The sequence below is a fragment of the Eleutherodactylus coqui genome, chromosome 3 (assembly GCF_035609145.1).
Source record: "Eleutherodactylus coqui strain aEleCoq1 chromosome 3, aEleCoq1.hap1, whole genome shotgun sequence".
Taxonomy (NCBI): domain Eukaryota; kingdom Metazoa; phylum Chordata; class Amphibia; order Anura; family Eleutherodactylidae; genus Eleutherodactylus; species Eleutherodactylus coqui.
In genome coordinates, this window is record NC_089839.1 from 178,870,612 (window position 1) to 178,883,899 (window position 13,288).

Genomic DNA, 13,288 nt, shown 5'->3' on the forward strand with positions numbered 1-13,288 from the left:
TGTCAAGGTGTCTGCATGCCCCAGTCAGACCGCGTTTTTTTATAAATAGTCACAGGCAGGTACAACTGCGCAATGGGAATTCCGTGTGCACCCACAGCATGGGTTGCTTCCTGGAACCCACCGGCGGTACATAAATGTATCCCATTGCAGTGCCCATCACAGCTGAGGTAACGTCCGATTAAATGCAGGTGGGCTTCGGCCCACACTGCATGCCCCAGTCAGACTGGGGTTCTTTAGAAGTGGACACATGCAGTTACAACTCCCTGTGGACCCACAGCATGGGTGGGTGCCAGGAAGCCACCGGCGGTACATAAATATATCCCATTGCATTGCCCATCACAGCTGATGTAACGTCAGCTTTAATGCAGGTGGGCAAAAAATTAATTGGATTACACTGTAGGCGAGGGCCCCAAAAAATTGGTGTACCAACAGTACTAATGTACCTCAGAAAAATTGCCCATGCCCAACCAAGAGGGCAGGTGAAACCCATTAATCGCTTTGGTTAATGTGGCTTAATTGGTAACTAGGCCTGGAGGCAGCCCAGTTAAAATAAAAATTGGTTCAGGTGAAAGTTTCAACGCTTTAATGAGCATTGAAACGTATAAAAATTGTTTAGAAAAATTATATGACTGAGCCATGTGGGTCTAAGAAAAATTGCCCGTTCAGCGTGATTACGTGAGGTTTCAGGAGGAGGAGCAGGAGGAGGAGGATGAATAGAATACACAGATTGATGAAGCAAAAAGGTCCCCGTTTTTGATGGTGATAGAGAACGATGCTTCCATCCGCGGGTGCAGCCTACGCATTGCTTAGGTATCGCTGCTGTCCGCTGGTGGAGAAGAGAAGTCTGGGAAATCCAGGCTTTGTTCATCTTGATGAGTGTAAGCCTGTCGGCACTGTCGGTTGACAGGCGGGTACGCTTATCCGTGATGATTACCCCAGCCGCACTAAACACCCTCTCTGACAAGACGCTAGCGGCAGGACAAGCAAGCACCTCCAGGGCAGTTGTAGGGGGCAGAGGCGTCACCGAAGACGGTCGTGCGATCGGCTACGTACTCCCTCACCATCCTTTTACAGTGCTCCCGCCGACTCAGCCTTGACTGGGGAGCGGTGACACAGTCTTGCTGGGGAGCCATAAAGCTGGCAAAGGCCTTGGAGAATGTTCCCCTGCCTGCGCTGTACATGCTGTCTGATCTCTGCGCCTCCCCTGCTACCTGGCCCTCAGAACTGCACCTTCTGCCACTAGCGCTGTCGGATGGGAATGTTACCATCAGTTTGTCCGCCAGGGTCCTGTGGTATAGCATCACTCTCGAACCCCTTTCCTCTTCGGGTATGAGAGTGGAAAGGTTCTCCTTATACCGTGGGTCGAGCAGTGTGTACACCCAGTAATCCGTAGTGGCCAGAATGCGTGTAACGCGAGGGTCTCGAGAAAGGCATCCTAACAAGAAGTCAGCCATGTGTGCCAGGGTGCCTGTACGCAACACATGGCTGTCCTCACTAGAAAGATCACTTTCAGGATCCTCCTCCTCCTCCGGCCATACACGCTGAAAGGATGACAGGCAAGCAGCATGTGTACCCTCAGCAGTGGGCCAAGCTGTCTCTTCCCCCTCCTCCTCAACGCGCTGAGATATAGACATGAGGGTGCTCTGACTATGCAGCGACATACTGTCTTCCCCCGCCTCCGTTTCCAAGCGCAAAGCATCTGCCTTTATGCTTTGCAGGGAACTTCTCAAGAGGCATAGCAGAGGAATGGTGACGCTAATGATTGCAGCATCCCCGTTCACCATCTGGGTAGACTCCTCAAAGTTTCCAAGGACCTGGCAGATGGCTGCCAACCAGGCCCACTCTTCTGTAAAGAATTGAGGAGGCTGACTCCCACTACGCCGCCCATGTTGGAGTTGGTATTCCACTATAGCTCTACGCTGCTCATAGAGTCTGGCCAACATGTGGAGCGTAGAGTTCCACCGTGTGGGCACGTCGCACAGCAGTCGGTGCACTTGTGGTGGCAATCCCAATATATAAATCTTTGTGTATTGGGATTTGGTGGGCCTTGGGGAAACTTGTTAATTCAAATGCTTTAATCCTGTATTGATTCAGCTATAGAAAGGTACTTACTTACTTATGCAAAATATGTATTAGGCAATGCTTATATGAAATACAATGCTTATATGAAATATCTGTTTTATAAACTCTGCTGGATGAAATTTAGCACGCAACCAAGATATAAATATATCTGTTTGTCCGGTTGCATGGGTGATTAAAGGAACTAGGGAGTAGACAATGAACCGAATCTGAGACAAGCTTCCGCTTTCAAGTTACCGCGAAAATTTCCCCAGCGACTTTACTGGAAACGTATGCAAATAACATGGGAGGTTTGTGCAATTTATAGTTCATGATGTAACATCCAATCATATCGAAGGAACCACATGTGGCTCCAAGACAACCCACTCATTTCATCCACCACCTGATGGCCAATCACAGATGACCGGAGGATGGAAGAATTGCAAGATGCTTATCCAATAATTAAACAATACGTTGTATCTATGTAATCTTTGACCTGCCCAGATGGGCGGAAATGTTAAACTCTTAAAATAGGCTACACGCCGATCATTAAAGTTAGAATTGAGGAAGCTATGCATGCTGAACCTCGTGTCAGTGTGAAAAACTTCTTATGCGCATTATCAATTCAGAATTAATATGGAAGGGTGTAAACATTCCAAATTGAGTAAGCCGTGATTCCGCAAAGGAATTCTACGACACACTGGAGGGTTAAACCGATGTTGCAGGGTCCGCAGGGTGGCAGCGTCCGTCTTGGACTTGCGGAAATGTGCGCTGACCCGGCGCACCTTTCCGAGCAGGTATGACAAGTGTGGGTAGCTTTTCAGAAAGCGCTGAACCACCAAATTAAAGACATGGGCCAGGCATGGCACGTGCGTGAGGCTGCCGAGCTGCAGCGCCGCCACCAGGTTACGGCCGTTGTCGCACACGATCATGCCCGGTTGGAGGCTCAGCGGCGAAAGGCAATGGTCGGTCTGCTCTGTCAGACCCTGCAGCAGTTTGAGGGCCGTGGGCCTCTTCTCTCCTAAGCTGAGTAGTTTCAGCACGGCCTGCTGACGCTTGCCCACCGCTGTGCTGCCGCGCCGCGCGACACCGACTGCTGGTGACGTGCTGCTGCTGCTGACACATCTTGATTGCGAGACAGAGGTTGCGTTGGAGGAGGAGGAGGAGGGTGTTTTATTGGAGGAAGCATAAACCGCCGCAGATACCAGCACCGAGCTGGGGCCCGCAATTCTGGGGGTGGGTAGGACGTGAGCAGTCCCAGGCTCTGACTCGGTCCCAGCCTCCACTAAATTCACCCAATGTGCCGTCAGGGAGATATAGTGGCCCTGCCCGCCTGTGCTTGTCCACGTGTCCGTTGTTAAGTGGACCTTGGCAGTAACCGCGTTGGTGAGGGCGCGTACAATGTTGCGGGAGACGTGGTCGTGCAGGGCTGGGACGGCACATCGGGAAAAGTAGTGGCGACTGGGAACCGAGTAGCGCGGGGCCGCCGCCGCCATCATGCTTTTGAAAGCCTCTGTTTCCACAAGCCTATACGGCAGCATCTCCAGGCTGATCAATTTGGCTATGTGCACGTTTAACGCTTGAGCGTGCGGGTGCGTGGCGGCGTACTTGCGCTCAAACAGTTGCGCTAGCGACATCTGGACGCTGCGCTGAGAGACATTGCTGGATGGGGCCGAGGACAGCGGAGGTGAGGGTGTGGGTGCAGGCTGGTAGGCACTCGTGTCCTTGTCCTCAGAGGGGGGTTGGATCTCAGTGGCAGGTTGGGGCACAGGGGGAGAGGCAGTGGTGCAAACCGGAGGCGGTGAACGGCCTTCATCCCACCTTGTGGGGTGCTTGGCCATCATATGCCTGCGCATGCTGGTGGTGGTGGCTCCCCAGCTGATCTTGGCGCGACAAAGGTTGCACACCACTGTTCGTCGGTCGTCAGGCGTCTCTGTGAAAAACTGCCACACCTTAGAGCACCTTGGCCTCTGCAGGGTGGCATGGCGCGAGGGGGCGCTTTGGGAAACAGTTGGTGGATTATTCGGGCTGGCCCTGTCTCTACCCCTGGCCACCGCACTGGCTCGGCCTGTGCCCACACCCTGACTTGGGCCTCCGCGTCCTCGCCCGCGTCCACGTCCTCTAGGCCTACCCGTACCCCTCAGCATGCTGTATTACCAGTAGTGCAGAAACAGAACGCTGTAATTAAATGTGCCGCTTATTGGCCAGTGGTTGGAGGCTGACTTCGCTAATGGAACGCACAGCAGAGCCAGGAAAGAATTTTGTGCAAGCCTGCTGTTACACTTAGGTGGCTGAGTATGAATTAGGACAACTACCCCCAGCAGAGACCCAGTACACTTGTGGACAGGAATACAGCAGTGATGTAAGAGGCAACACAGAGGCAGGAAAGAATTTTGCGCAAGCCTGCTGTAACACTTAGGTGGCTGAGTATGAATTAGGACAACTACCCCCAGCAGAGACCCAGTACACTTGTGGACAGGAATACAGCGGTGATGTAAGAGGCAACACAGAGGCAGGAAAGAATTTTGTCAAGCCTGCTGTTACACTTAGGTGGCTGAGTATGAATTAGGACAACTACCCCCAGCACAGACCCAGTACACTGAGGACGGTCACAGGCAGCCCAAATAGATTTTTTTTCCCAAATGTTTTTGGAAAGGCCCACTGCCTATATACACTAAATATGTCTTCTGTCCCTGCCTCACCACTACTGGCCCTGGACAATGTAAAATTACTGCAGGACGCAATGCTCTGCACGGCCGATATACAAAAAAAAAAAAGAAATGTGTAACACTGCAAAAAGCAGCCTCCACACTACTGCACACGGTTAGATGTGGCCCTAAGAAGGACCGTTGGGGTTCTTGAAGCCTAAAGTAACTCCTAACACTCTCCCTATAGCAGCTCCGGCACCAGCAGCACTGTCCCTGAACTATGTCAGAATGCATCTGTGGTGAGCTGCGGGAGGGGCCGATTTATATACTCGGGTGACACCTGATCTCGCCAGCCACTCACTGCAGGGGGGTGGTATAGGGCTTGAACGTCGCAGGGGGAAGTTGTAATGGCTTCCCTGTCTTTCTATTGGCCAGAAAAGCGCGCTAACGTCTCAGAGATGAAAGTGAAAGTAACTCGAACATCGCGTGGTACTCGTCTCGAGTAACGAGCTTCTCGAACACGTTAATACTCGAACGAGTATCAAGCTCGGACGAGTACGTTCGCTCATCTCTAATGCTAACCCTGTTTCAGCAAAAAGTTCAGTTAGATAAGAAACTGAACCTAGAATGGTTAGTCTTGCCTTTAACAGAAAAAAAAAAGAAAAAAAGGGAAAATAAGAAGTAAAGAGACTAACTTTAAATTAAAAGTATTAGATATACTCCAGTTTTAGGAGTATTGGTGAAATTTGGGTTTGGTTAAAACTAGCAAGACTGAACTTTTCAAAAATTCATTCATCGCATACATTTTTTTAATATAGTAGTCTGTGGGTTATAGATGACACTCTATGGCATCAGTCAAGTGTATACAGTATATCCTGAGCTTTTCAATTGCTTTCCATGATGTAACCGTTAAATGGGTGCCTATGGATGACTGATGTGTTAAGCTAATGTCTAAGGATCCTTTCACATGGGCCGTTTTGAGACAGATGCAAACATTTAAACAATTTACAAGCACATTGATTGGCACGCATTTGCTTTTGCTTTGCATGGGCCAATAATCTCTGCTATGGGGATGAACAGATGTTAGAACGATCATTCATCCCCTTAGGCATCACGTGGAGAGATGTACAACTGTTCAGCAAAAATCAACAATCGGTCGACGGATGAGTATTCACACCTTCATCGGCTGGTTGTTGGACCTTTTACACTCCAAATTTGTTGGTTGAAAGAACATTCAGAGAAATGTTTGTGTCTGTTAATTGGGCATTTAAAAAAAAAAAAGTCTTAACAGTGGCAGATAGTTCCTATACGGTATAATGGCATCCGCTTAACAGGCATTAAAAATGCGCCTCTATTATAGGCATCCAACAGCAACCTAAATTTGTTAGAAAATAGTGTTGCCTTTGCATTTTAGTTTAAATGAGGAGTGTGAAGTTTAGGTGTATGTGGTTCTAAGGTCACATAGGTCCCATTCTAGGGTAAGATTTAGTTTCCTCTTTTTTAACCCCTTAAGGACATGGCCTATTTTGGGCTTAAGGACACAACAATTTTTGGCGGATTTTCATTTCCATTTTTCAAAAGCCATAACTTTATTTTTCTGTCGATAAGGGCTTGTTTTTTGCGTGGTACCTGTAGTTTTTATTGGTGCCATTTTTGGGTACATAGAATATATTGTAAAACTTTTATAACTTTTATGATAAACAGGCAGAGAACACGTAAAATCTGCCATAGATTTTTTTTTACAGCATTAATCATGCAGCATAAATGACAATACATTTCTTCTGCGGGGCGGTACGTTTGCAACAATACTAAAATTCTTTTTTTAGGTTTTTCCACTTATCTGAAATAAAAACCCTTTTTTGGAAAAAAAAATTCTAAATCGCTGCATTCAAAGTCCTATAACTTTTTTATTTTTCCATGGACAGAGCTCTGTGAGGATTTATTTTTTGCAAGACAAGCTATAGTTTTTATAGGTACCATTTTGGGGTGCATACGGCTTTTTTGATCACTTTTATTGCGTTTTTGGGAGGCAAAATGCAAAAACATTTTAGCGGTTTTTTTTAACGCTTTTTGCCATGCAGGATAAAAAGTGTGTGCAACTTATTATACGCGTCGTTAGGGACAGGAAAATACCAAATATGTGGGATTTTAAATTTTTTTATGCCAATATTAAAAAAAGCACAAAAAAAGGGGGGGGGGGTATGTTTCTTTTTTAATTATTTCTTATTAATTTAAAAATACCATTTGTGTCCCTCTGGGGGGGACTTGCACCATAGCATTGATGATCGCTATAATAAGGCATTGCAGGACTTCTCTTCCGCAATGCTTTATCGCTTGTTATAACGATCATAGGCAGTGGTAATACAGGATGCCTATAGGTGGTGTACTGTTACCATGATAACCATCGCGAGAGCCAGATGACGTCATAGAGCGAGCGCGGTACCTCTGTAAACCCTTCCCATGCCACGATCTTTATAGATCGTGGCAGTAAAGGGGTTAACAGCGGGGGTCAATGTTCCGATGCACCCCTGCTGTTGCAGCAGGAGCCCGGCTGTCAGCCGGCTCCCACTGATGGACAACTGGAGATCTCTTCTGATCTCGTGCTATCCCCAAGACGCAAGTGTACAGCCCTGTTGCGGGAAGCGTTAATTGTAATATGCATTATTAGTTATCTTATTTCTCCTTTCGTATAATGTACCTAACATAAGATCATAATAGACCTTGAGGAAACATTATTATAGCATGCATTTGGATTTTCACTCAATTTCTTCAGAAAGGTCGGTGATCCAAGGAATTATTCCACTTGCCAGATTGGAGGCAGAACGGAATTTTTCCCCCTTAAATGAGCAAAATTGGCTTCTACCTCATTGGGTTCTTTTTTGCCTTCCTCTGGATCAACATTGGGGGGGAAATAAGCTTACGATGATGGACAGATGTCTTTTGGCCTTACACAATATGCTTCTGTTTTCCTTTTGCACATGGAGCTGATGGAACAAGTGTGATAATTGCCACAATGAGGGTGGTTTTAAGACACAAGTCTTCCTATTCTCCAGGTCTCTGGCAATTCTGTCCCTAAAGCTACTCACATACCTTAAAGGGGTTGTCCCGCGGCAGCAAGTGGGTCTATACACTTCTGTATGGCCATATTAATGCACTTTGTAATGTACATTGTGCATTAATTATGAGCCATACAGAAGTTATCAAAAGTTATTCACTTACCTGTTCCGTTGCTGGCGTCCTCGTCTCCATGGTTGCCGTCTAATTTTCGCCGTCTAATGGCCAAATTAGACGCGCTTGCGCAGTCCGGGTCTTCTTATCTTCTCAATGGGGCTCCGTGTAGCTCCGCCCCGTCACGTGCCGATTCCAGCCAATCAGGAGGCTGGAATCGGCAATGGACCACACAGAAGCCCTGCGGTCCACCGAGGGAGAAGATGGCGGCGGCCATCTTCAGCCGGTAAGTAAGAAGTCACCGGAGCACGGGGATTCAGGTAAGCGCTGTGCGGATTTTTCTTTAGGTCCCTGCATCGGGGTTGTCTCGCGCCGAACGGGGGGGGGGGGGGTTGAAAAAAAAAAAAACCCGTTTCGGCGCGGGACAACCCCTGTAAATAGCTGTCAGCTCAGTCAACACCTATCAACCCTGACTCCCCCACCCAAGTTAATCATGTATGTATTTTCCTTGGACGTATCACCGTTGAAAACAATGTTCCCCATCCTTCTTTGAGTGACAGTGAATATTGGGAAGAGTTGGACATTACTGTACACATTGAGTAGTAAGCTAATCCAGCTGAACTTGATGGGTTCATTTAACTTTTTTCTAATATGCTTTCTTCATCTTTCATTTTTAGATGATCTCTACTAAAATCATAGAAGCAAGCTGATTGGTTACTTTGGGTAAACTCTTTACTTTACTTTTTATTTGCAACATTTCTAGATAAATCTCCCCCAAGATCCATTGCGAGGTTTGGAAATTAGGTGCATTTTTATTATCTACATTTCAGAAATAGTCAATATTTTTATCTGTTCTACAAGTTTAGATTTACATTTCATATAAATTATTTCTTTACTTCTAAACATTGACTGATGACCGAGTTGAGGCCTTTGCCATACTTTCCCTTTACCACATATTTCTTGAGATTCGTATTATGACATATACAGACACATCAAAAGTCATGGGACAGGAACTTATATTATGTAGGGCTGTTTCTAGCCCAGCAAAGTGCAGCAACTCGATTCCACAAGTGGATGAAAGACGTTTGGAGGAATGTTGAGCCGTCTGGCAGAGGCGATGTGGTGGGTCTTCTGCTCCCATATACCACAGTAGCTAAAGAACACAGCACTGGCCTGTGGGATATGTCTGCGGCACCTCCAGCAATGAATGTGGATTTGATTTATGCAGAGACAATTGTAGCCAGATGCCACCGGTCATGATCATTAAGCACTAGTTTCCACATTGCTGTCCACTGTGGGTGTAATTTTTTCAATGAGGTTTTCACATGATATTGAGGAATGTTAACTGCCCATACAACTTCGGAAATTGAATGTTCCATCCTCCGGAACCCACTATCATATGTCATTTGAACTCGCAAACTCGCCTCACCATGAGCACATTGCCCAGTGTTCAGTTTCACAAGAGAACACCTCACAATTTATACAGATGTGGGTGATCCCAAGCAGTCATCTCAGATAATGCCACTTAATAACCAATTTACATACTGCTATCCCATGACTTTCGGCATGTCAGTGTAAAAACACTTAAAAGCATCCCTGAGCTGTGACACATAAATATGACAAAAACATGGGAAACTTTAAAAATCACATTCTGTGGCATCTGCATCTTCTAGGCGGGTCTTCTTCATAATTTCGATGAATTGCTTTGCAGGTATGGCTTCAGGTAAGTCTGAAATACTGAATTTGCCTGTACAAAAATAGAACAGGTATATTATCAACACCAAAATATTTTGTATCTACTTTAGCCATAAAATGCAACTGAATAATTTTTGAACATGCCAAAAATTTAAATGTGGCTGGTGCTTAGCACCATCCCCCTACATATACAACCCCTTGAGTGGCGGGTTTCCTACCACCCTGTCAGACCCACCAGGGCAGGTTTTCTAAAATGGTCTAATCATTGAATTTCAACTAATTTTGCAGTTGCGTCTCAAGAGCCATAACTTTTTCATTTTTCCATTGACATGGCCATATAAGGGCTTGTTTTTTGCGGGACAAGTTGTGATTTTTTAAACAGGGGGGAGAAAAAAAAATGGGGAAAAAAGAAAAAAAGGGGCCATGTCATTAAGGGGTTAAATGTATTAACTTCCTTCTCTGGGTCATTACGACGCATGGATACCACATGTGTGATTGCATTTTTGATTTTTTTACAAAGTAAAAGGGAGACAAGTGTTTTATAATTTTTTTACTTTTGTTTTTTTTTTTACTTTTTTTTTTTGTCCCTTTAGGGGACTTCCACGGGGACCCATCAGGATCCCCTGATCACATTCCGGGGGTCCGATGGTGACAGCCCTTTACATGCTGCAGTGACAACCCTTTACATGCTGCAGTCACATAGACTGCAGCATGTAAAGGGTTAACACAGCAGAGATCGGAAGTTTTCTCTGATCTCTGCTGTAAGAGTTGGTACCTAGCTGTCCTCTGACAGCCAAGCACCTGCTCTCCCTGCCAAAGAGACCATCGGCTTGCTTCTGACAAGCCGATGGTCTCTATGGCAACCTATAAACAAAGCAGGAGACTTAGAAGCAGGAGATTGACGGCATATCGGCAATATTTTCTGCTGGTTTTTCAAAGCCCTTGCTTTGTTCTCTGTGGGACAGGTGCAGGCAGAGCACAATGTTACAGTTTGTGGCAGTGTGCTCTGCAGCTCCCATAGTGATACATAGCCCGGAAATCTTCCGGGCTATATCACTATCGGCAGTGGAGCTCGTCCCGGAAAATTTCCGGGCGTGCCACTCAAGGTGTTAAAGCTGGCCTGAGGATCACAACTTATTTTTTATCCACAGGACAGGGCATAACTTGCTGATCAATGGGAGGCTCGCCGCTGAGACCCTCACCAATCTCGAGAATCGGGGTCTTTACTCCCCCTATACCTGTCACTGAGGGATCACTTCATGCCCGACAGTGACGTCAGAATGAATGGAGCGCTGGCCAAGCATGCACAGTAGGGTGGCTCAAAAAATTCAAAACTCAGCTACAAAGCAAGACACCCTCTAATGGTTTTCTTTTTAACAAACAATTTCAGGTTCTTATGTCTACGACAAGGTTGTGCTCAAAGACCATGAATTTTCAGCCTTTTTACTAACGACGAAAAACAACCATTTCTTCAAATTGTGGAAGCAAATCACAAGGTTGATCCAACACAGATTACTAAGAAGTCTGCTGTCAAGTCCTTAGGCGCTGACTGACAAGGATTTGTGTTGTAATTTTGACTGTTTTTATATATTTTTTATATATAGTTTTATGATTGTGCTTGAGAAAGTCGCTATATGCGACGAAACGCGTTGCACTGTACTTGGATATGGAATAAAGAAAAGTTTTTAACTTACTCATTTATTGGCAATTCCAATCCCTGGTGGAATTGGGTCCTAAAGGAGCGCAGGAACCTTTTTACTTTTATTGGATATAGCTACAGTGGATCACACCCAGAGTGTGATACAGTTATCCTGGCAGCTCTCCCGATATAGCCCGTCGGGATACCGTGGACACACAGGGAGATGACCGGCAGTATATATTAAAGCGAACCAGGACTTGGAGGTGTAGGTGGAGCTCAGGACCGGGCTCCACTATACACCGGGTGAGTCCCATTTTGTGTGAATTATTGTCCACATTGAGATTGCTTTCCATTATTCGTAGTGCGCTGTCCTGATACATATATTATTTATATATTTTGAGGTATTTTTGGAGGAACAGCACAAATGTGTAGACTGTCAGGACAAATGCCACTGTTAATGTTTTAAAGTATACTAGTTCTATTACAACAGCATATTGTTAGTATAAATGCTGTAGCTCGTGTGACTGGAAATCTGGCGCATAAGCGCTATTTCTCTTAATATACATCAGTTTTGAGCATCATCTTGCAGTTGGAATTTAAAGCTAAAACTTTACCCCAACATTAGTATTAGCAGATGTAACAGATTGGGAAGTTGTCTTGCTGTAGAGCTGCCACTTTATTATTTGCCATATCTCTATTGGCCACCCGAGTACACAGCCGCCGCTCCATTCATTTCAATGCAGCTGACAGAATTACCCTAGTACTTATTGCTCTGCTATCTCCCGCAGTGCCATTGAAAAACAAAGGAGGGACAGCATGCTTGTACGACCATCATGGCATTCAGTCTCCTCCTTACTGCAGTGGGTGTAGTAAGCCCGCAGTGAGGACGATGGTGGACACACGACCCCAATCAGCAGGTTATTCCCCATCATGTGGGCAGGGTATAACATGTGATTCTGGTACAACCTCTTTAAAAGAAACTAGGTGTGGAATGTGAATAGTCATGTCGCTCAGATTTCACCTTCTTGTTCTCCGGGTTTTTCTGAGCCCATTCCAGCAGGCTATGATACACATTCCCATCATACATCCCAAGGGCCGATAACAACTGTTCATCTGTGAAATCAAAAGCGTCAACCAGTAGAACTGCATCTTTCCTACAAATAGAAGGAAACGCTTTAGAGTAAAGTTTTAAAAATTCTCCTAATTTAAAGGGGTTGTCCCGCGCCGAAACGGGTTTTTTTTTTTTTCAACCCCCCCCCCGTTCGGCGCGAGACAACCCCGATGCAGGGAGGTAAAGAAAGCTCACCGGAGCGCTTACCTGAATCCCCGCGCTCCGGTGACTTCTCTACTCACCGCTGAAGATGGCCTCTTCCTCCGTGGACCGCAGCTCTTCTGTGCGGTCCACTGCCGATTCCAGCCTCCTGATTGGCTGGAATCGGCACGTGACGGGGCGGAGCTACACGGAGCTACACGGAGCCCCATAGAAGACTGCAGAAGACCCGGACTGCGCAAGCGCGGCTAATTTGGCCATCGGAGGGCGAAAATTAGTCGGCACCATGGAGACGAGGACGCCAGCAACGGAACAGGTAAGTATAAAACTTTTTATAACTTCTGCATGGCTCATAATTAATGCACAATGTACATTACAAAGTGCATTATTATGGCCATGCAGAAGTGTACAGACCCACTTGCTGCCTCGGGACAACCCCTTTAAGTCTATTAAGATCAATAGAATGCAACTCTAGTCACTGCACTTCGCGTGCCAACCTGCACCAAACCTTGTGGTTACTCACCGAAGCTCAGCCAGGAGGCCCAGGTAAGCTGTATTGACCACGTCCAGCTGTTTCCCTGATAGGTAACCATGTTGTAAGAAGTCACCAGCACTTGTGAATATTCCATGTAAAGCATACAGGTCACAGAGCCGCTTCAGAACGGCTTTAACATCAGGCTGATCGGGGAGTGAATTCAGAGCCGAGATGAAAATCTTCACTGTTAAGAAGTGTGAATGAGCCTAAAAGACACATAACCACATTGGCTGGATGCACTCACTGGGAAACTTAAAGGGGTTGTCTCGCGAAAG

The 13,288-nt window shown here is 46.2% G+C and overlaps 1 protein-coding gene across 3 annotated transcripts in view; it reads right to left on the reverse strand.

The window, feature by feature from the left end:
* Positions 1 to 13,288, reverse strand: part of LOC136621252 (peroxisomal acyl-coenzyme A oxidase 2-like) — a 99,887-nt gene that overhangs the window by 46,019 nt on the left and 40,580 nt on the right. For 2 of the 3 annotated variants that reach the window (XM_066596604.1, XM_066596607.1), the window contains exons 12-14: positions 13,002 to 13,219; positions 12,230 to 12,362; positions 8,589 to 9,621 (exon numbers count right to left, since the gene is read on the reverse strand). In XM_066596604.1, coding sequence (XP_066452701.1) covers positions 9,559 to 9,621; positions 12,230 to 12,362; positions 13,002 to 13,219 — 414 coding nt within the window. In that variant the 3' untranslated portion in view covers positions 8,589 to 9,558. Of the gene's footprint in view, positions 1 to 8,588; positions 9,622 to 12,229; positions 12,363 to 13,001; positions 13,220 to 13,288 lie in introns of those variants that run through there. The other variant, XM_066596605.1, reaches the window with a different exon arrangement.